Genomic DNA, 25,023 nt, shown 5'->3' with positions numbered 1-25,023 from the left:
TTTATTGAAGATCCTCCTGAGTTTCTCAGATGTTGCGGCAACATAGGGAATGACGATGTTGTTATGTTTTCTCATCTCCTCCTCTCTGTCTGCTCTGGATCTTTGAGCGGTTTTGACAAAGGTCCAGTTTGGGTAGCCACAGGTTTTAAGTGGTCCCCTGATGTGCTTCTGTTCCTTCTCCTTCCCCTCTGACTTAGTGGGCCTGGTCTCAGCCCGATGGTTTAGGGTTCTGATGACCCCCAGCTTGTGCTCCAGTGGGTGATGAGAGTCGAACAGCAAGTACTGTTCTGTGTGTAAAGGTTTTCTGTACACCTCAATGTACACCTCAAGTTAGTTAGAATGGAGGAAGCCTCTTGGATGACAGGTGAAACGTCTTCAAAAAACTGAAACAAGTCCAGTTGCCTACGATACAGCACTTAAATAAAAAGAAACTAAATTTGAGTACATTATGTCGAGGCTTTCCAACACTGGAGACAGCTGTGGGGGAGTAAAAGAAATGAACTGACAATGTTTCTTTAGACCAGTAAGTAACATCTAACGCTGTCTGTTTACTGAAACATATCTTTAGTTAACTAATAATGACAACACAAACTGTAAAAGTTAGCATGATGTGACTGTTTTCTTGTAACTGTGGCGTTGTTCAAGCTGAGCCAAGTGATAAGATAGCAGTCTTATTTTGACCAGCTGTAATTTTTGCTCTGCTGTCAATTAGGAGTAGGGATGTAACGGTATGAAAATTTCACACCACGGTAATAGTGACCAAAATTATCACGGTTATCGGTATACCGTGGTATTTTTAAAATGTCTTCAAAATGTTGAAAAAACACTGATACACTGATAAATTGAAATAATTTCACCAAGATTTATATTTGAATAGATTTATTATATATTAAAAGGGTTAAGGTATAAGCAGCCTGTTTTTGAAACGCGTCCTGTAATGTCTGCGTTACAGAGGTAGAATGAGATATACTGGCAGTAGCACTCGATTGGCCAGCAGATCCTCTCTGTGAAAAAAATGAATAGAAAATGTCATTATTAATTATTACTGTCATTGTTACTTAATACTAAGGGTGCAACCAACAGATCACAAAACTCACAATCTAGATCATATCACTTTTGTGAGAAACAGGTTGGATAATCTTTTAGATCAAAACAAAAAGGATTATTGTTAAATTAATTATGAATACTCTATTTTGGCTCTTATCTCTATCTAGACACTTGTTATATTCACCATTTTATATTATTCTTTATATATAGTCTATTCTACAAATAATCCACAAGTATTATATATTTCTGATATTACTTATATATATTGGCTGTCTGTCTCTGTCTGCTTGCTCGTCTGTTGTCAATGGACTCGGTCAATCTGATTGGTCAAATGGCTGCTTAGCCACAGGTAGACGCTGCTCCGGTGAACGGAGCTCAGATGAAAGTCAGTCATCTGTTTGCATTCACTAACTCAGTCCACCCAGTACGTGTTTGTCTCAAATCCTCCTCACTGCAGCTCTGCATCAATATCTGGGGAATTATTAGGTCGACTTTAAAAAGTGAAATCTACAATTAATAAGCGGTTCAGATAAAGTGCCAAATCACGGATCAACTTCGTTCAGTTATACCACTATCTAGCAAATTAGACAGAAAACTCGACATACAGACATCATGCACCCGAGCTTAAGGTTAATTTACCTTGCATTCGCTAAGAGAGCTAACAGTTGAGGGTGATGGTCGTGCAAATGAGTAAGTAAATTGGATGTGTTGCCGCCCCTCGCAACAACTTTCTTCTTGCAGCTCCTGCAGATAGGGCTGCCATCCTCGACCAGCTGTCCCTGAGCATTCTTATAATAACCAAAATACGCCCAGACTTCAGATTTGGTTCTCTTTGAAGGCGGAAAAATGCCTTGAGGGCCGCTACTATCACGTCATCCCTCCGCCATGTCTTCTTCACTACATAACAAGCGCACGTTGCACGCTGCGCCTGCGTAGGGAGACTTGGATAAAGTATCTCGCGAGCTTTCCACACCGTGGTTATTGACCGCGGAGGTTACCATGGTAATTAAAACTTAAACGGTAACCTTCACCGTCGGGAATTTTACCGTGGTTTACCGTGACACCGGTAACCGTTACATCCCTAATTAGGAGTTGCCTTTATTTGTACCAGCTGACTGTAAAGTGTGATTGTATGGACCCAGTAGTTGACCGAATATCATTCAATTCATCATATTGTATCGACTTGGCATTACGGTTATGAGACTTATGTAACTTCGCTATACATTTTTGAGGATAAGGTTTATTACATGTGTCTCAGTGCAGCAATGCTACTGTTAGATATTGTGTACAGTCAGTAAATCATGAAATTCTTGCTCCAGGAAAGAACAAGGAAGAAATGAAGAAATGAATGCAGAGCTGAAGATCCTGCTGCATCAAGCATTGGACCGAGCGACAGTGACAACAAGTAAGTCTAAAGTGGCTGAAGATCAGAAGCACTGACATCATCTGAGTGAAATAATGAATAAATCCTGTCTAATATTAAAATTGAAGAGCATACTGATCATATCTTACATGTACAGAGGGCTTTACAGAAAACATTCAAAACACTACAGAGATCACACTGTATATACCTGAGCCTGATCACATCACTATTCACACTGTATATATCTGAGCCTGATCACATCACTGTTCACAATGTATATATCTTATCCTGATCACATCACTGTTCAGACTATCTGAGCCTGATCACATCACTGTTCACTGTATACAGTACTGTGCAAAAGTTTTAGGCAGGTGTGAAAAAAATGCTGTAAACTAATAATGCTTCCAAAAATATAAATAATAATTGTTTATTTTTATCAATTTACAAAATGCAAAGTGAGCGAACAAAAGAAAACTCTAAATCAAATCAATATTTGGTGTTACTACCCTTTGCCTTCAAACCAGCATCAATTCTTATAGGCACACTTGCACAAAGTCAGGGATTTTGTAGGATTATAGTCATGTGTATGATCAATCAATTATACCAAACAGGTGCTAATGATCATCAATTTCAACAGTCATTAACTGAAAAAGAAACAGCTGTGTAGGAGGCTTAAAACTGGGTGAGGAACAGCCAAACTCTGCTACCAAGGTGATGTTGTGGAAGACCGTTTCATGTTACAGGTCATACACCATGGCAAGACTGAGCACAGCAACAAGACACAAGGTAGTTATACTGCATCAGCAAGGTCTCTCCCAGACAAAGATTTCAAAGCAGACTGGGGTTTCAAGATGTGCCGTTCAAGCTCTTTTGAAGAAGCACAAAGAAACATGCAACATTGAGGATCGTAGACGCAGTGGTCGGCCAAGGAAACTTAGTGCAGCAGATGAAAAACACATCAAGCTTATTTCCCTTCGAAATTGGAAGATGTCCAGCAGTGCCATCAGCTCGGAACTGGCAGAAACCAGTGGGAGCCAGGTACAACCATCTACTGTCCGGAGAAGTCTGGCCAGAAGTGGTCTTCATGGAAGAGTTGTGTGGTGCAACTGTGACATTTAGAACTACGGAGTCCGTGAGTGATGATGTCACAGGTGCGACCGTAGCCTAGGAGACAGGTAGCCAGGGAAACGGGAGCAGTAGAGAGGGAGAGACGTTAGGAAAATAAAACATTCACGTTATACTTACAGTTGGACCCACGCAAGTTATTTAATAACACGACAAGTTGCAGCCAAAAAGCCATACCTCCGACATGGAAACAAGGCCAAGCGACTCAACTATGCACAATAACATAGGAACTGGGGTGCACAAAAATGGCAGCAGGTGCTCTGGACTGATGAGTCAAAATTTGTAATATTTGGCTGTAGTAGAAGGCAGTTTGTACGCAGAAGGGCTGGGGAGCGGTACAATAATGAGTGTCTGCAGGCAACAGTGAAGCATGGTGGAGGTTCCTTGCAAGTTTGGGGCTGCATTTCTGCAAATGGAGTTGGAGATTTGGTCAGGATTAATGGTGTCCTCAATGCTGAGAAATACAGGCAGATACTTATCCATCATGCAATACCATCAGGGAGGCGTATGATTGGCCTCAAATTTATGCTGCAGCAGGACAACGACCCCAAACATACAGCCAATGTCAGAACTATCTTCAGTGTAAAGAAGAACAAGAAGTCCTGGAAGTGATGGTATGGCCCCCACAGAGCCCTGATCTCAACGTCATCAAGTCTGTCTGGGATTACATGAAGAGACAGAAGGTTTTGTGTGAATTTTATTGTGAAATGTACCCTTTTGAAATATTAGACCATGTCTCCTATTGGTCTGGATGACTTACTTCTTAATGTGATGTCATGAGTTGGCCTGTTCCGTAATCTTTGAGATGTGTCATTTTTTTCTAGCCAGTTCCCACAGTACATTTCTTTGAAGCTCTAACCTACTTTTGTATTTTTATACATTTATACTGTTATACTATTTCTATTGTGTACATACACGCATTGAATGATATATGAACTTTACCTGTTATGTTTTTTAAAAAAAACGTTTTTCATTCAGTGACATAGATTTGTTAGTCCAGGTGCGTTTGATGACATTTTGAGGGACGCCTGTCTGCGGTGTGGCCTGAATGGGCCATGCGAATCCACAACCCTACTTAAGACAGCCTCCCCCATTGTCTTGTAAGATAACCTGATGAAGGTCTAAGTACCGAAATGTTGTTGTCGTCAATAAACTTAATCGCAAGTGAAGTGGACAGTGTGCGGGAGGCTTTTTCCTGATTTTGTCAGCCTTCGGTCTTCTCCTACGCACCTGTCAACCTTAAGGTGTGCAAAAGCTGCACTCTGTAGGTCTTTACAATTTGAACATCTAGCAATAATTAATTTGCATAGAAACAAATTAAATGTATAAGATAAATGCCAAAAAGAGTTTGAACTAAACACTGAGAAAGGAGGAAATAGATGATGGTACAATAAATGCACTCAAATTGCAGTGTTTAAACCATAAAAGTCAGTAGACTTCATGGGGTGCAAATTTACAGGTATAATAAATCCATAAGCTTGGGGAGCACCTTACAATGAGCTAAATAAACTCGTTCTATCCAAAAACACAAATCAGTTGCTAAATGTCTAATGTCCTGTGAAGAACAGACAAGAGCTTCAAAACTGCTCCAAGAATTATTATAATTACAGCAGCGATTGATGTCTTTATACCTCAGGCAGCTCCCCATACACAAACATTGCCTTTTCAAAAACATGCTTTGATGACAATTACATCAAATTTGTAGCAAGCCCTGCTTTTCTCACAAATGGCAGATTGTCTATGATGGCCACGTTTATAAAAAGCAGTTACATTTAGCCCACAAATTGGACAAAAGTCTCAAAAGAGATGTATATGGCTATTAACTATAAAAATGATTATGCAGGGAAGATTAGACTACATAATTATACATTAACTACTTTGGAATCCATGAGTCCACTGCATCTTAAAGCAACACTAGGTAGTTTGGACTCATTACTATCCCCAGCTGGTTGAGAAGCGCAATTATCTGTTACCAGTGTCGTAAATACTGTCGCTGTATGAGCATCCCTGGGGAAAATGAATACACGTGAATTTGTTGATGGAGCTGGCGAATCACATATTCGTCTAAAAAACCTCAATCGAGTGCCAACAACAAGCTAGATTCAGAGACAGCAGTTGGTAGTTTGTTAGCATATAGGCTGCACAGCACATTAGCATGCTAGAATTGGTTATAGTGATTGCACCGCCTAAGTTACTTCCAAAACATGACGCTTAGGCGTGAATGTGTTTAGTAAAGTCTGAAAATATAACTATGTTTTTGGGAGTTACTAAATACAATCGCAAGTTGACGTTGTGTTTGGTGTAATAACTACAACCAACTCGGTACGACAACAGTAAGTAGCATGCTAACGTTACCGATAACAACAATAGCCTAACGTTACCTCCCGACCACACTGTTCAATAATTACGTTGATTATCTGCATGAACTTAGGAATCTGCAACTTGACAAGACGTTCATAGTGTTTTAGTAAGTTAGTCATCGTTTACAGTCACTACATGAAAACGTGCAAGTTATTGAAACGGACAGCATTAGATTATCTCCCGGCTTTATTATGGTTATAAACTGTGGACAAATAGTGCCTCAATGAACACCACATAACAAATCAACTCAAAGTAAAAGTCGGTAAGATAATAAATATGTATATATGTAATATATGACTTACAAATCCAGTAGCATCAAGTCTAGGTCGCCATCAGTTTGCGCCACCGAGAAGCTGGGCCAATATTTATCCGTGTCCGGGCTTGTGTTCTATAACTTTCTCTTTTTCTTTTCTTCGCCTCCTCAAACAATACCTTCTTGGCTTTTTTAGCTGGCTCGGCCATGGCGTCGGTTTACGAAAAATCCAAGTAGCTGCTGGCTAAATCCACCGACGAAAAAACGTGCGACATATGCCGTAAAGCAGGTCGCACTAGACGCCTTTACATCAGATAGGTTCCTACCCACTCTGGGAAGTTACACAGCGCGGTTTCTGCCTACCTAGTGTTGCTTTAATGGGAGATATTTGTTAACAGGAGGTAAATGGGTTTTTTTTTGTGGAAATTTTAAGACATTTTGCTTCCCTGTTACCATCAAGCTCTATTTAACAATCACAACAAAGAAATTAAGCAAGTAAGATTCAGAGAAATATCTAACTATTTTGTGGCAATTTCATATGGTATTCAGAGTTAAAGTATCAGAATCAGTATTCCTTTATTGTCCCACAACGGGAAATTTGTTTGCCACAGCAGCCAAAGGACAGAATATTTACAAAAAACAATAACAATAGCCAAAAATTAACAATATAAATTAAAAAGGTAAGAAATAGAATAGACTTGTATATACATATAAACATGATATTGTACAAAATTAACAGCAGTGAATTTTTATTTACAATATAAATAATAAATATGGGCACAACATTTGGCGACTAAACTCTCAGTAAACTAACTAGGGCTGAATAATTAATTGAAATATAATTAGAAAAAGGGCAATTCCCAAATCGCAGAGGCAGTAGTTCTTTGATTAAAGGTCAAATGTGTGACAAACAGCATTATAATGAAGTACTGTAGTGCTGCAGAGATGGACTGGCCTACAAATCTCATTCTCTAGTAAGAAAACATGTTTGTTTGATACAGTTCGAACAAATGTCACATCATCATGATGTGCCTTTAGATTCCTCGCTCCAGTGGAAATTTGGCCAACTATTGAAAATAATGACGTTGAATGAGGCGTCTTTCTATATTTTCGTTAATTTCTTTTTGATGAAAGAAATCTTGACTTGATAAGGTGGCTGGTGTCTATGAGTGAGTACAAAAAGGGACTGTTGGGCCTTGGCAGATGTATGTGCTCTACAAAGTGCCCTTCCATATTCTGTAAGTATTTAAAGCGGATTCCTTATAGCAAATTTATCAGCCTTTTGGTAGCACTAAATCTGAAATGTGCATAATATTTGAATGGGTGGTTCCAGCGGGATTAAAAGCCTAAGCCTGGCACTATATAGTGGCGCATCATTATGTGAAAGAAAAATAACACAGGACAGTTCGTCGTACCCTCTTACGTATAATTGTGATTAACAAAAAAAAAGGAAAAAAAGTGGTTTACGCTCTCAATTCACAAGATAACGATTGCTCAATGGGCTATACGTTCACGAGGTGTGAAGTAGCAACATTTCCCATTAGGTTTGGAAAACTTTCTCCACCCCTCTTTTGCTACTTCAGCTCAAGTGCAGCAGTCCCCTGGCTTGGCATGCAACGGCAGTGTGGGTCACCCTGCAGCCTGTTCAGCTGCCAGAGCCCTTTGTGTACAAAGATGTTAATTGGTCCTAATCCGCCACTAGAAGCTGTTTTGGTAGCCTGACCTCGCACCCTGAAGGACACCTTGGTGTGAAATACTAAAGAGCCTATTCAAGTGCCAGATAAAGAGGCACAGAGCATTCCAACACAATTCAATTTCCCAGCTGAAAGAGGGGGGAACTCGAGGGGAGAATTGTGGGGGGGGGGGTCAGTGCTTGGATGGAGATGGGGGTGCATCATCATCTGACAATAAACGAGCGCCACAAAGCAGTGGCTGCTGTGATTTGCTGCCTCACAATCATGTCTTAGCCTCAACTTCAAGGGATTCCCACAGCCCCACTGGACTTGGGAATGCTAATTGCTTCTCACACACACACACACACACACACACACACACACACACGCACACGCACACGCACACACGCACACACACGCACACACACGCACACACCAAGTACGGTGAATAACATGCAACACTGAGTAAATAAACCATCAAGATAAAATGACATAATTCTCACAATCATTCTACAACATTTGTTCCTATGTTATCACTGTAACTTTTCCTTTGACAGATGATGGTTGAAGGTAACAGTACATTAATATCAAAGCTGTATTTGCATACAACACTCAATCACATGGATCTAAACAAATCTCTGCAGCTTTGCTGCAGTTCAGGATAATTCATTTACCCTCCTCTCCAAACTTCCAGTGGCTGGTTAAAACACAAAAGAGTAGTAAAGGCAGCTTTTTTCCCCCAAGACTCCCTTAACAGTCGCAACACTCCCCTGCCATATGAATGTTGAGATAGCCTAGATATTGGTTGCCAGGGAAAACTCACTACATAGAGCTACTACAATGTAAAAGATGGGGTCAAAATCCACAGCAGTCTTTTTTCTAAAAGTCAGGTTTGAACTAAATCAGACTAACATGTGGAGATGCATGATATGGATTTTTCCAGACAATACCGATACCAGTAATTACCTGCTCCTCTTGGTTGATACTGATAAGATAACCAACAATTTGAGATTTTTTTTTTTTTTTTTAAAAGAGGTAAAGGGTAAACCTGGTACATCTCTCTTCCGCTGACCAAACAGCACTGGCAGCTCAGAGACACACTCGCTGTGCATGCAGAGCCTAAATGTCACTCGCTAGCAACAAACTCTGTATCTAAAAACTCTGAAATCAAGACCATATTATATTACATCAGACATACTTCTCTTGTATATTAGATCATTGAAAATGAGAACCATGCAAGTTTTCTTTTTGTATCAAGCAGTACAGCTGTAGTATGCAATGTGACTATTGCACATGCACACATCACAATGTTGATGCTGAAACAATATATCGTACAGCCCTATACTGCAGGGAGAAAGTGTTTACAGCCACTCCTTTGACCACTGGTCACATTCATGGATCAGCACGCTGCTTTAAATCGTCACAAATGAGTCATCAGTTAAAACACACCTTCAAGCAGGAAGTCCTGTGGTGATGGAGACACAAATCCCTGACGCACTGAGTCAAGCCTTGTCTGCACTCTACAGAAAAGCCACAGACAGTCCAAAAGAAATGCACTGCAAGCTAGAACATTAACTTAACGTCATTATTTGCGGAACTGCAAACTAAAGAGGAGAGACCGCAAGTTTACCTGTGTGCGAGTGCAACAAGCAGAAGATTTGCAATTCAATCTGCGTTGGTGTCTGTCACAAATCAGTCTACTGTTATTTACCCGCCACTGTGGCTAGTAGGATGCACACATTCACCCACCAATACACAAAATCACCTGCAATTTAAAAGGGTGCCAATTTTCTATGCTGATTGCAATACTATTACATAACCCCATATAGGCCTGGCCTATAAAACAATAGCAATATGATCAGCGACACCTCATCGACAGCAATAAGAAAATAGTTCAATAAAATGTTTAATGTGTATGCATTAAATGCAAACCAGTTGAAAGCACATAACAAATATGCCCTGGCTCATTTAAACAGCCTATCATATCCCTGGGTGCTACAGATGACACGTAAACATTCAATCCAATAATTTCCAACTCTGGTTGGCAATATTCAACATTTGTATGTGTGTGGAAACACGCTGAACATGCCAACACATATTAGACAGATTAACTCAGATGTGTCGATGACTGGAGCAAGGCAAAAAAAACAAATAAAAAAAACAACAGGAGTCTTTTCCCCACTGCTCTGAAGCAGCCTCTAAATCTGAAAGCAGACAGGGCCAAAGACATTACCAAAGATATTTGCATTTACATCACACATTTGTTTTTTTTATCAGCTCTGAATAAAAATATGACCTAAGCAAGAGTGTATATTCAGTGTTTACTTCTTAATGCACTACAGGCGGCACCAATGATCTCAGGCGGAACTAGGTGGAACAAACCAGTGTTTCTCCTACCACTGAATTGGGGGGCGAGCTGAATACATATGTTCAGTGCAACACTAAAACCAAAAAAAATCCCTGTGCACTAAAATTCTGATATTTCTTAGCTCACGTCATGTGTTTGGCCGCGTTTCCCCTCCTGAGAAGTGGTTCAAAAACTACTCGTCCTCTTAGACCAGTAAAAGACAGCCTTCTTTTGACAGTACTTTTGCTGATTGGAGTCTTGTGTTGTTTATTTAGCAAATTCTGTGTCAGTGTAAAAGTTGCTCTTCCAACTCGCAGACAACTAAGCTTGATGTATTGATCTTCTGATGCTTCAGTCTCATTTTATATACTACTGATCCAGTTTCTGAAAAGTTTAGAGTTTCATTCACAGCCCCCTTCGAAACCTTTATTCTAGCCATGATTTTACCTGACCTCTTACTGCAGCAGGATAATGATCCTAAACACACCTCAAAGCTTTGAAAGAAGTACTTGAAAGCCAAAGAAGACCAAGGAGCCCCGACTGTCATGGACTTTCCTCCATGCCAAGTTGAGTGCATTCTGTCATTAAAGCCAAGAGGGAAATACTAGATACTAAGATATTATCAAATTATTAAGATCATTTTGTCATATGTAATGAATGAAATTGTATTACATTTGAAACAAATGCAAAACAGAAGTATTTTCACTAGTGGTCTCAGACTTTTTGACCCTACTGTACACACCAAACCGTGACGTCTGTGTACTGTTACAGCTCTTGACGAAACCCACTAATTCCTAAAGATACATAATGAGCGGTCAACAAAACAAGTGTGCCACTAATGTGGATTGGTTTCTCTTCACGCAACAGACAGAAATGGTGTCAAATCCTTGGCCTACATTTGAATGTTCTTTCATGAAAAGAATGGCAAACGCCCACGGGAGTTTCTTTTTTCTACTGACAAGCTAGCTGCTTAAGCCTAATTAGAATGTGGATTATAGAACTGTTACAAAAATAACATTGATTTTATAGAAATTACTTTCATAGTGACAGATGAGACATTTGTTTATCGTGACTACATTATTACCGTTAATTAAATCTTCACAAAGAAGTATAGTGCCTTGCTCCATGTCTTTTCATAGAACTAAATGACAGAATGCACTACTAAAACAAAGACAAGCCATTTCGTGGGCTAATAGCTTTTGTCGCATTTGACATAAGAGAGACAAAGGCCTCTTAAAAGAAAAGACTTGGTCTGATGAGAAATCGCTTTATTTGTTTATTTTCCTGCTCTGTCTCTGAGTGGCTTTTCAAAGGCTGCCTCTTTTAGAGCTCTGTCAACTCAATAAAGTGGTGAAAAACCATCTTAACATTGTGATCTTATACTGTTTCATGCCTGACAACAGTCTATAATGAATAAAATCTATGATTTCTTACAGCATGCGACAGTTAATGTCAGTTTGGGCAAGTGGACCTGATTTGGGCAAGTTTACCATAAGTTGGGTGTTTGTTTGTTTTTTAAATACATTAAAAACTACAGAATAAAAAAATAAATATATATATTTTTTAATTGTATTCATTAGTTATGCATGCATGAAAAGGTGGAAGAAATAAAATATTCTGCAACACTTGTATCATAACGAATCATAGCGTTATCATGTTAGCGTTATAGCGATCACAGCTCAATCATAAAGAGTCTAGCATGAACTCCTGACGTATTCATTATGTACTTTCATGTCGGTTTGCACATTAAATTATCTCCTCCCACCAACAACAGGGTCTTAAAACATGCCACAAACACTGTAAATGCAGCACCTGTAGTATTTGAAGATCACATGAATAATAAGTTTCCTGAGTGTGATTTAAGATTTTCAGTTGGCTGTGATTGTTGCTGCTGCTGTTTAGTAATGTGTTTGATGAGCAAAAAAGCAGAGCAATTTAGCTACAACTAAATTAGACAATTTCAAAAGTAGGGTGGTTAGATGTTTTTAGGACAAGGGTTTTATCACATATTGCATCCTCTATGCTTAGCTCTCAGACAACCCAAGCTCCATTAAGTCATTTACTTCTAGTTTACTGAGAGGCTTTTAGTCCATGCTTGATTCACTGACACTTGCACAAAGAAAAAAAGCACATCACCTTGCTGGCTTGATGGCTCAGGCCATGTTCAACAGCAGAATCAAAGTCACAGTAAAGGCTCAACATCAAGTACACAGAGTGCAAAACGCAACCAACATTTGTGAAACTGGCATGGCCAAAAAATTAACAATAAGGCAACCAGGCAGCTCGCCAAGCCCAGACCTTTACCCTCATTGTGCATAGAGTGAAATTAAAAACTTGGCGCTTACAACTATCACAAGCTAATATTACCTAGTAACCTTAGCTACATAGCCAAACAGTCATTAACACAGATAACTACTTCCTTTTGTGACAACCTGAAACAACCTGAAAGTCGTGTGTTCATCAGTGTCACTTTAGGTGAACCAATCAATCACAGACCTTATTGTTATGCATGAATAGTTATGATTATTGACAACTTAGTACTAAGCAAAGCTTTAATTTAAGACTAAACACCACTGTGGACCATTTTTCTTGCTCAAGGATTTCATTAAGGAACAAAAGAAAAACTAGAGAAGGCAAATTCTGAAGAACTTGCGGTTGTGAATTCTCCCTGTTGAGAAGCTGACGCCAAATGCGCATTGCTGGTTGTGAAAACTTTGAATAATGTCAAGAATGTATGAAATATGTTGAATATTTTAAGGTTTTTGAAGAGCTGACGCCAAATGCGGATTGCTGGCTTTGAAAACTTTGAATAATGTCCAGAATATCTAAAAAACTGAAATAATTTAGGGTTTTTTCAAAAAACTAAGGTCAAACTGAATTGGTGGCTTGAATTTATTTGAAGTCTCGTCTGAAGACAATGAAGCTTCCTAATAGTTGGGTGAGAATGAAGGATTAAAAATAGAATATAAGCTGTGAGCCAAACAGGAGTATGAAGAGATGTTACAGTGAGAATGAATCAAATACTCTGAATGGGACTGAAAAGTGAAATAAATGTCAATGTATCAGTGATTGGGAACATTTAAATATTCAGATGGAGATTCTGGCTTGAATGAATGAAAAGATAATAGTTAAATATAGTTAAAATGTTGGGAAATATACTCTGTATGTCACTGTGTGTATTAAACTGACTCATTGATAAATCTGTCTCTCTCTGTGTTGGCCCAATTGATCTCGGTTGCCACAGTGATGGTAACCAGGGTGGTTGTGGTAACGGACTGTGAGAGTTGATTTAATAGTGATTTTAGCTGAGGCTCACCTCACATTACCATGCTTCTCCATCCACAACAGTAACTGCTATCACTCAAATAATGATATGGCTGAAACTATGAGAGTCTTGTAAACATTTTATGATTTTTTTTTGTGTGTGTGTGGTCAAAAATGTGTCTTCTGGAGCAGTTCAGAAAAGTGGATGTGTTTGCCTGCCTCCAGATATTTTTCCTCTCAGTTTCATGGGAGTTAATGCGGCAGTTGGTCGGTGTTCCTGTCAGTTAAATGCCCATCGAGCCAACATTTTTTGTCTGATTGCCTCCAGAGAACCACTCCAGCGACCAGCACAAGTTTTCCTATAAGCTGATGTCGTCATTTTTCTGCTGGAGTGAAAATTGTGGAAACAAGCGCGAGTTGAAGACGAGGTTTTCTGAAATTTTTTGAGCTCCTCCCCACTCTGTCAGTTGGCTCCTGCACTCTGGCTGTCAACATTCCACCCCATACACACCAATGCAAAAATCTGAAAGTGGCTGAAAAGTTACCAATGTTTGAACTGCGACTGTGCAAAAAGTATGAATGCTGTGAGAAAGATGAATACAGGCTTGAATGTAGACAAATTGTGGAATATTTCAGAGTTTGAATGGAGTTTCTATCTGGAAGTGTGAATGACTAGATGAGCTTTGAAAATGCTTGAAAAAGTGTGAAATGTGGGATTTTTTGAACATTCCGTCATCTGCTTGAATGGGATAAAATGGCCGAAAAACGTTGAATATCTCTGAAATTATGAATGAGAAAATAGATGCGGTCGATTCCCAATTGAGATGAATATTTGGTGTTTGAATGGAGTGAATATGTTGAAAAATGTTGAAGGAGTTAAGGGCCAAACTTTCTGACTCGGAAGATATAATAATAAAACAGAAGAACATATGTTGTGAATGCCTTCTGCATTCACAACCAAATATACCCGTTAGTTGTTTATTTTTTAAAATTTGGGAAGAATGTACGATGGGTTCCAAGATTGCATCCCTACAATACAATAAAAGGAATAATAACAAAGACAATATAGCTGCAAGTGGCAATTTCAGGGTTTCAGTCTTAACAAAGACGAGCAAAGTCACCTCAGCTAGTTTAATTGTTTAGAGAAGGAGGGAGACCGATCACACACTTTTTTATCATCTTAAATCCTGCAGCATTTCAGTGACTGCGCACTCAAAGTTCCGGTATTCGTCCGCCTTGCATCGAATTGGAACTAAACTTGGTGTACATGTTGAGGAAATGGCGCATAAGAGTTAAATCCGGATTGCTGAAATGCATTTTCAGTCAGGAGCAAATATGTGATAGACTAAGCCCAATTGCATCTATGATTATAGAACTTAAGATTTTATTTAATACCTGCCCCCAGAGCATGGCTTCAAAATTGGTGAAATTCTATCCCCAGGGTTTAAGGTACAGACGAATCCAGTGACCATTTGTGTCTTCCGCCATCTAGCGTCGCTGCGATTACTGCAGTGGCAAAAAGTGACTGGTAGATAAAGGTACATTAAACAGATGAGGATCTTGACATTATTCAGATTTTAAATATCAAAGATTGGTTTTGACAATAGCCTGAATAAATAAATAGTTAACAACTTCATTATGCACCACATTTCAATTGAAGAAGTACTTGTAATCTACGAACTACAAAAGAACTGAATTTAATCATTAAAGACCTAACACAACACAAAAAAACTAAAGAACACAAATTTCTGTTTTCTGTATCGGTATTCAAGATTATTTCATTATTATTTTGCATGGCTATGAGCAACAAATTGCAGACAGGTCAAAATTACTATAATAATAACAATAATATTAATAATCAATCAATAATAACCATAATATTCTTGATTGTCTGCATGTCCAATGTATCTACAGAAAGTGTAGGCTATGATCCCAGACAGTCGCTTTCTTCATGAAGTAAAGTCTTGTGTATCACATTCAGTTTAATTTTTCCACTACTGTTGGAGCAGCTGACAACTTCTTCCAATTTCCAAGACATTGTTGACAAAAGCAACGTTACACAAAAAGTCATAGTAAAAGCAAGAAATCTTGCTAACTTCGGAGGGCATTTTGCATTCAAACATGCACATATTGTAGAGAGACGCAAGTGCTGTAATGGCGACTTGTCTACTTCCAGTACTTTGCTGGCTTTATGTATAGGCAGTAGAGGTTGACCGATTAATAAGTTTGGGCGATTATTTGGCGCCAATAGGACCTTTTACAAACTATTGTTATTGGCTGAACTTGGCTCCGATAATTGCCAATGGCTGCGCAGCCTCCACCGACCACACGTCACCATTTTGCATGGAGGATAAGCTGAGTCAGCCATCATCATTTGAGGGCCACTTCTGATAACATCTAGATCCTCTTAATCTCCCTCCTAATCTAAAGAAAACAAATTGACACAAATAATCAAACCACATAACTATCCATCCATCCATCCACTCATGAAATCGCACAATGACAGCTGACGTGTCACCAGTTCAGAGAAGCAGAGAGCACTTCCTGCATGGAAGTAAAGCAATGTAATGCTGTTTAGCTACCCAAAAATATAATAAATACAGATTTTAAATAATCAATTTTAAGTACATTCTATATTTTGAATATTTTCAGCACTTTTCTTTTCCGTCAGACAGCCCCATACCTTTGGTACTACATGTTCTCAACAGTACATCTATTATGCATGCTTATCACTGCTGATCAGCTGTTTGGGCCCGACTTCCAGCAGTTTCATGGAGGAGAAAACAAATACAAGAAAATAAAAATGATTAATTATGACAGTACCGACAAAATGCAGTTCAGTGTGGAGACAAGAGGCTATCTTTATAATCGTGAGCACACAAAGGAACAACTTTTGCAAACTAAAAGGGTTCAAAGAGAGCGAAGAGGTAAAGTAGGTGGAATGTGCATTTCTTTAATGGTTGTTGTGTTGTATTGAGCACTATCCTACCTGATGGTTGGGTACAGCAGAGCTCTTTTATCTAGCTTATTTGGCATTGGTCTGGACCAGGGTATGCAGATTTGTTTACCAGTGAGAAAATCGATTGCCAAAGGGCTGTCTGAAGGCAAAATACAGTGCTGAGATATTCAGACTAAGGCATACACTGGGCCTTCTTTCAGTTGGCTAAAATATATTTTGCTGCTGACCCCGTCTACAACAGTACATTGCTAGCTTCCTACACCAGTACATGGACTATTGATAAGTACATACAATCCCACTTTAAAAAAGATAAATAAACTGAACCATCCCATTAAGATAAATAAGTATTGTATAGTGTCTTGGGATGTAAAAGCCTATATAGACACATAAAACCACTGTGCCACTATTCATTCTGAAATATGAAATTTTTCTGGCAAAAAATAACACATTTCCTCATAACTCTGTTCTTCACAGCTGGACAAACCTTTGAAGCCGCACTGAATTTAACAGCATGAAACATATTACTGCACTTAAATACAGATTCCATCTGGCAAACAACTGTGGGTCAGTGCGAACCAACTATGATTTTAGATTTATTGTTGCATTCTATCAGTCAGCTTTAACAAACATGCATCTTTCTTTCCATCAGACCGGAAACTGCAGGTTCTCTGGTCTCATGATCACCAGAAGGCCGCACCACTCATGTGATCGTGTCATGTGATAGATCATCCCATCTGTCACCTTCAACATATTAAAGCTACCAACATTTCAAAGCAGACAATTCCACGCAGGGCACACTGTAACTATGCGACAGTCAACGACGACGAAGTTTAATATTATCATCACAACTCAACATTGTCAAAAAACACACCTGCGCGGTATTCATTCATTTATGTGGCTAGGCTACCATCCGAGTCAGCTGTGTGTCTGCAGTGTGAGCTAATCCACTGTGCTAGTGACATTCAGCTGTGTCGGATCGTAGTAACGCTGAGCTTGTACACCGTCATGACAGTGACAACGAAGCATTCGTCCCTATATAACATATAGCCTATGTCTTGTAAAACTAAGTAACCAAATTAAAGTTACTTGTCGCTGAAATGGTTAACAACGACTCTGCGCCGGACTAGCCACCGTTAGCGATAGCTAGCATGCTAGCTTAGCTGGCTTGCTACCTACATGTAGGTAGTTGTATAAAATCAGCGTTTGAGGTAGAGGGTCAACAGTTAAATTCTTGTGAAAAACATGTCTTTTTAGTTTTAAATGAAGAACGTCTTAAAATCAAAATCGGTCATTCTTCACCGTTTGCTTGTAAATGAATGCAGCACAACAACCTTGTCAACCTCTACCTGCAGCAGCCTGCTAACGGGACATACTTAGTCTGGGTTGAGAGATGTAATTTCTGGTCACAGCCTGGGTGTGTGTCCTCGCAGCTGCTGCCAGTCCGTTGACGTCCATCGCCCTGTTTGCCACCATCGTCGCCATCGTCGGTTAAAGAAAAGAAAACCTGAAAACGCTAACGTTAGTCGATGTGAATTGCTAGCTGGTATCGAGGAGCATAAATGACAGCAGAGCGCTGGTCATATGACACTGTGGAACCGGATATCTGATGAAGGAGGGATGGGAGGGAGCTGACCGAGAGCCGCGCATGGGCCTGAGAGGAGTGAGTAGGGCTTGCTTTTTAATTAAGCACGTTGTCAAAGCAAAGTATATACTTGTGTAAATTTTGATATGTATAAATAATAATAAATAAAACACACGTGTAGGTAGCTTACTAGTATATAAAGCTAAAATCTGACCTTGGATGAGTATGTTTAGAGAGTGTATAACTAACCTAACACTGTGTGACAGAGATATATGAATAGAGTTATCAGTATTTACCTGTAGAAAATGGCAGTTGGATCCTAACAACATGCCACAGATGATGTCATGGATGGACATTGTAATGCTGTGCCAAGGTGAGAAAGCATTTCTCTTCACAATATAACTTATGCACTCGCAAAATATATTTTTCTGTGCTCCAAATCTCCCATTGCTCGCTCAGGAATGATGCACGAATATAATGCAATATATCATACAAAGTTGTGGTGCTATTGGGCTGACAAAATCTGTCCACAGACAGACAGACAGTCAGTTCTGCGAGCTAGATAACACACAGGACCAGCTCTACAGGGTTTCAGTAATGGGTTTTCTTTACCATACATATTTTTTCTGAAATAAGGTTCCATAGAGAGCTGAAGTCCCGCACCTTCTGTTGGACCCCATGAGGCCCTATTTTGGAAAAAATATGTATGTAGTGAATGGAGAAAGACAATTAATTTTACGATCTGGTTAGAATTGTGTCATGAACTACACATATGTTGGGATCCACAGATGAAGGTATTCATTGTGGATTTCAAAATAGACTCTGAACTGAACTCAGTTCCCCAGAATTCCCCAGTCTCCACACCTAGGTGCAAGGTGACTGCCAAGAGACCCAGCTTTGAGCTACTACTGGTCAGGGTGACAGACCCGCCACTGACCAGATAGTCAAAACTCCACTTCCTTTGTTCTATCTCTTCTCCCACTGGGCTGCCTTCCCTCTGAGCTCTCTTCTCCCTTCCTCTTCTCCACCTCTTCTCCCACTGGGCGGCCTTGCCCCCAGCTCTTCTCCTGGATTCTCCTGGGCTTAACAGCTGCTGAGAGCTGCCAGTTGCAGTCCCAGCAGGCCCACAGAACTTCTCCTCACAGCAGCGACGCAAGGTCCTGCTAGCACCCCAGCTCAGTTAGCATCAGTAGCTGTCACACAAAACTTGCAAGCTAGCTACAAAATCTGAGGAACACGAATCAAATTAGTAGAGAGCTGCTAACTTAGCAAGAAACAGGAGCGACCAGTTTCCTCCATCCTCCAACTTATTTCATCAGACTCTGCACAGCATGGACAGCACTGTTCAACATTGGGATCCCAATGTCCTGCTTGGTTTATCAACCAAGGAACACACATTTCTACAAAGACTGGTAACATTGAGCTGGGCCTAGATAGTAGACAGTGTAGCATATCACGGCTAAGCACAGGACTCTGGCTGATGTAATGCACAATCTCAATGCTCAATCTATATGTCTGTTCACTGTTTGGTTGTTATTGTGATCTCTGGTCAGGTTATTGGTAGTTTGCTTTGCTACACGGCTAAAATGATGTTTGTTGGATTATGCTTCACACAGACTCATGGTCTTTACATGCAGCTAACCATCTTCTCTAACCTGGCACCACATCACGCATGCACACACGCAAGCAAGCACGCACACACGCACGCGCGCGCGCGCACACACACACACACACACACACCTTCAGTCTGGACCATATCACACCTACATGTGATATCAGTGAGCACATGGTGTGAGCACCTATCAAAGACAGATGTGGTGATCCGCCATCTTGGACCTGAGTCCACCCCTTGTTGGCCATGTTGTAGTTCCCTTTGTTAGGCCATTTTGTTTGTTGTCTTTCTTTGTACACGCCATGGCACTTTGAACCCTAGCCACCATTTTGATGGATCTTACACACACACACACACACACACACACACACACACACACACACACACACACACCTGTATATAGTATGTTGTTAGCAGTGGCGGCTTGTTTACAGGGGGCGCTAGGGCGCCGCCCCCATAAAAATTGCAGGAAAAAGCATAGACACTGTAAACATAAATTACCTAATAAAAAATAATTATGACATCTGCTCACTCATAAAATGGATAATGATTTTTCATCATTCCCATTCCATATTGGTTTTATTTGTTTTGTTTTTTTGTGTAAATATATATGTTTCTAGGGTGAGGGACGCTGGCCAAATGAGTGTGTATGTATGTTCTTCAACTTTTGGCTTGCGTGTGACTTTGTAATTGGTCACTTAAAGATTCTCCTCCGGGCGCAGCTCTCTGCGTCCTTGGTGAATCAGCACTTTTTTTATGCCATTCTTCATCCAATCTGTTTGATTCACGACAGCTGTCAATCAAAGTCACACCTTTGGCCACCTAAATGCGCAGGTGTGATGGTCACTTATGCAAACGGCGAAGTCGGACGTGTTTTGAGGAGACAATGGCAGCTTCAGGTGAAACAACGGCAGCGAAAGAAAATTTGGTAATTTTCCTACAAAATAATCCTTTCACGAGGCGTTCGCTTGAGGAAAAAAAGCGGATAAAGGAGCTTGGGCCGGACCAACCAGACTTAAAAATCCAGCAGCAGGCAAGTGACCGTGGACGGAGTTACACCCGGGGCTTCTCCCGCTTGTCTTATGCCAAACACAGTTGGCTAGCTGGATGTGATGTTACCAATGCTTTCCCTGCTTGCTTTTTCAAAGTGTTGGCACTGAAGTTTTGTGGACAACAACAGGCGTCAGAGACCTGAAACATCTATCTGAAAAATGCAAACAGCACGAAAGTAGCCGTAGTCATCTTGACAATAGCTTGAAGCTAAGGTTTTTTGGCAGAGTAAGCATTGCTGAACGGTCAGATGAGGACGATAGAGTTGGCATTAGAAGGCACAATGAAGAGGTGACAAAAAATTAGGGCTGAACGATTTGGGAAAATAATCTAATTGCGATTTTTTTCCCCCCAATATTGCAATTGTGATTTAATATGCGATTTTTTATTTATTTTTTATTTTATCCTCTTTTTTTCCCAACAAAACATAATGAATGATTTAAATATGACCAACACAATATTAGATACATTTACTAAATGTCATTTAGTGTAAAATGTTCTTTCCCATAGGCTGGGCCTACTTGTTAGAATTAAATTAAAAGATGTATGACTTGAAATAAATGACATTTTTATTTAACCGCTCATTACAGAAACATCTGTGGCTTTGCCACTGTGCATTTAATTTAAACAAAGGCATGCACTTTGTAAACAATGTGTGCAAAATTTACAGTCTTAAGAAAAAAATAATTTAAAATTATATGTATCTTACTGCTCCCAAGTCAGTAACATTTCACACAACTGAAACATAGAATTTGCCTCTACTACTTTGAAAATATTTTATAAAATCAAAGTAAATAAAGTTATAAATGTGTGTGTGTGTGTGTGTGTGTGTGTGTGTGTGTGTGTGTGTGTGTGTTTATTTCGAACATGTAAAAAACAAAAACAAACAAAAAAGAAAATAAATGCAGGTGGGCATTCCACCACAGACAGACATATAAGCACATAAAATCAAAACATAATATTTCAATTTACATATTAGAAAAGGAGTGGGAGGAAGTATGAATTTATTTAATCCCATCCGCTTTCCACAACTCAACATAATTTATATATTTGTATATTCAGCTTCCTGATTACTAATCAACACATCTCTCTCTTTTGCACGCACACACACACACACACGACATGATAACTTACCAATGGCAAGATGTAATCTGTGCCCAAAACACTGGAGCCTCGTCCATTCATTAAGCCGTGCAGCCAGCACCATATTTGACGCGTTGTCTGTTGTGATGCAGACGTGTTTCTCCTCGTGGAGATCCCAGCTGGCAAGCCCCTCTCTCAGGCCGGCTGCAATATTTTCCCCTGTGTGGTCGTCTGGGAAGTAGGTAGTTTGTAGGCAGCGAGCTCTGAGGTTGAAATCTTCATCAATAAAATGGACTGTAAGACTCTGGTAAGGCTCAGCTGTGCAGCTTGACCACACATCAGTAGTGGTAGCAAAAAACTCCACCGTTTTAAGCTCCGCGGCGACTTTCTCTTTGCACTTTTTGTACAGCTCCGGTATGGCAGTCTGACTGAAGTATGTATGGGAGGGTATACTGTACCGTTTATCAAGCGTATTTATCAATGCCATGAACCCAGGCTTGGTCACCGTGCTCAGAGGCATCATATCTTGAACTCGGCTATGAACTCGGTTATTGCCCGAGTGATTTCCCCATGCCGTTTTGAATTACGTTCATATGGAGTGACACTTTCAAACATTTCGGTCAGTGATCCCTGTCTTGAGGTATTTGGCTTGTCTGGCACACTGGTGCTCGGCATTTTGGCCATACAACTGTCATACATTGATTTGTGCTATTTTTTTAAGTGCTGGAACAAGTTTGTAGTGTTGCCCCGTGAAGTAGCAACAGGAGCACGGCATGCTCTGCACAACACCTGACGCTGCGCAGCATCTTCTTTTTTGAAACCAAAGTAGTTCCACACCACCGACGTGCTGTTCCTCTTCGAGACTAAAGTCTCAGCTGTGTCAGTTTCTGACTGTTCCGTCGAGCCAGAGGCCATTGCACAGCATGAAAAGTTGATGCAGCAGAGTTCTCCACTCTTTCACTCGCGTCACGTGACCACCTTGTAATCACGCAAGTTGCGGTTAGAAAATCGCGTTTTATCATATCGCGATATTATCGCAAATGCAATTAATCATTCAGCTCTACAAAAAATCGTCACATACTGTCCAGAATAATAGACTGTGTGAAATTTTGTGGGGCCTTTGAGTTGGCTTTACGTGGCCATGATGAGAGTGAGAGCTCTGTTAACCCTGGGATATTTCGTGGGTTGGTGGATTTTGTTGCCTCTCTGGATGGAGCTTTGAAAGAACACCTTGAGAACGCCACTGTTTTTAAGGGTACTTCAAAAACTGTACAAAATGAGCTCCTGGACTGTATGTTGTCTGTAGCAAGGGAATAAATAATCAGAGAAGCTCAAAACAGTGTTTTTTTTTATCCAGGCAGATGAGACAACAGATATTGCCACTCAGTCCCAACGTGTGCTTGTGCTACGCTACATTAATGACAAACACAGCGTGCAGGAAAGATTTTTTGAGTTCATTCCTCTGCAGTCAGCTACATCCGAGTCCATTGCTACTGCATTAAGAGAACGTCTTGCTGCCATTGTTCCTGAGGATCAGAAAAGTAAGCTCATCTGTCAGGCGTATGATGGCGCCATATGATGAGGGGTGCCACTGCAGGTGTTCAGAGGAAAATAAAAGATGTGTACCCAAATGCCCACTATATCCACTGCTACGCACATCAGCTCAACCTGATCATGCAACAGGCCACCTCTCACATTTCCAAGGTGAGATTTTTTTTTTTCTTCGGTGACTTTGACCCCAATACCATCAGAGAGGCAGGAGCCTTGGCCATGCTACTAGAACATCAGGACTTTAAGTTCTTTCTGGAACTTTTTCACCACATTATGCCACATGTGGACCTCCTCTATGCCAAGCTCCAGAAGAAGAACATAGACTCAGTCCACATCAAAGGGAGCATCCAGCCGTTTGAACAGGACATACAAAAGATCAGGTAATAAGTATTCCTGTTAGTAAAATGATCATTATTTACTTTTTTTCATCATTATCTCTCTTCCCCCTTTTTAATTATTATTATGAATTCTCCTTGTCCTTTCACAGAAATTCTCTCCATTCCATGGGTGAGCAAAGCAGTGGTTCTCTGCCAGCAAAGAGGCGTCAGGTACTCAGTTCAGAGGATCGTCAAAGGATTGCAGAAGAGGTGAGTTTATATTATAGAAATCTGTCATAGTCCATGTTTCATCGGAGGTTGTAATATCTGTTAAAGGAGAAATGTGTTTTGAAATACAATTCTAAATATATCATTGTCATGTTGCAGAGATGTTCCAGCTATTCTAGGCTTTGGTACAAATCACCGCAAATTTTTTTTTAGTTTTTTTTTTTTTTTATGAAAATGAAAATTACGCAAAAAATATTAGTGCCTCTAATATTTCAAATCATATCACAGTTGCAGTATTAGTCAAAATAATAGCAATGAGATATTTTTTCCAAAATCATGCGGCACTAACAGAAGGTGACAGTGGAAGTGAAATTACTTGAATTCCATATTTATTTTTTCTCTACACATTTTTGTATTCTTCTCTCTGTAGGTCTGCAATACCATTCTGGGACACACCAGGGAGTGCTTCTCCTTCACAGACCACCTTGTCTGTGTCTTGTTGCAGGGGGACAGGTTTGAGGAACATCACAGGTCATTTCCTGAAGATGCACTGCACAGCACCTTGAAGGCATACCCAATGCTGAATGGAAGCAAGCTGAAGACAGAACTTGGTCTCATCTACAGCAAGAAAGAGTTCAGAGCCTGCTTTGGGGCTGTGGACCTATTCCATCTGTTTACGGAGAACAATCTAGAAGAGGTCTTTTCAGAAACTATCACTTTTTTGAAGATCATCATCACCACACCCATGACCACAGCGGAAGCTGAGAGGTGCTTCTCGACCTTGAAAAGAGTAAAAACTTTTCTCAGAAACACCATGACCCAGGAGAGGCTGAATGCATTGGCCATGCTGTCCATGGAAAAGAGACTTGTATGTGAGATGGCAGACTTCAATCAGAGAGTCATTGTAAAATTTGCTGGCCAGAAGGAAAGGAGAGCAAAATTGATGTTCAAGTAGTGTTTATTTTGTATCCCCCGCCCTCCAGTGCCCCATCCCCCCCCCCCCCCCCCCCCCCCTAAATTTTTTTATCACCAGCCGCCACTGTTAGTTAGATTGTGTGTTTTCACTGTTTGCGTTCAATAAAAGACTTTAGAACCTTCATGCTGTCTATTTAATATTGGATAAGAGTGAATGTTGCCAGCCTCTACTCTGTCAGGGACTCCTTCAACTATTATTCACAATTCAAACAGGATCAAAAAATGATTTGTCT

At 40.1% G+C, this 25,023-nt stretch overlaps 1 protein-coding gene across 1 annotated transcript in view; it reads right to left on the bottom strand.

Annotated features, from left to right (window-relative positions):
* Window positions 1-22,239, bottom strand: part of birc6 (baculoviral IAP repeat containing 6) — a 123,704-nt gene extending 101,465 nt beyond the window's left edge. Inside the window, exon 1 of the mRNA XM_073482378.1 lies at window positions 21,771-22,239. Coding sequence (XP_073338479.1) covers window positions 21,771-22,239 — 469 coding nt within the window. The remainder of the gene's footprint in view (window positions 1-21,770) is intronic.
* Window positions 22,240-25,023: the final 2,784 nt, after the last annotated feature.

The sequence above is a fragment of the Pagrus major genome, chromosome 15 (assembly GCF_040436345.1).
Source record: "Pagrus major chromosome 15, Pma_NU_1.0".
NCBI lineage: Eukaryota > Metazoa > Chordata > Actinopteri > Spariformes > Sparidae > Pagrus > Pagrus major.
The sequence above is the reverse complement of the archived record's forward strand: the minus strand, read 5'-3'. Positions and strand labels throughout refer to the sequence as shown.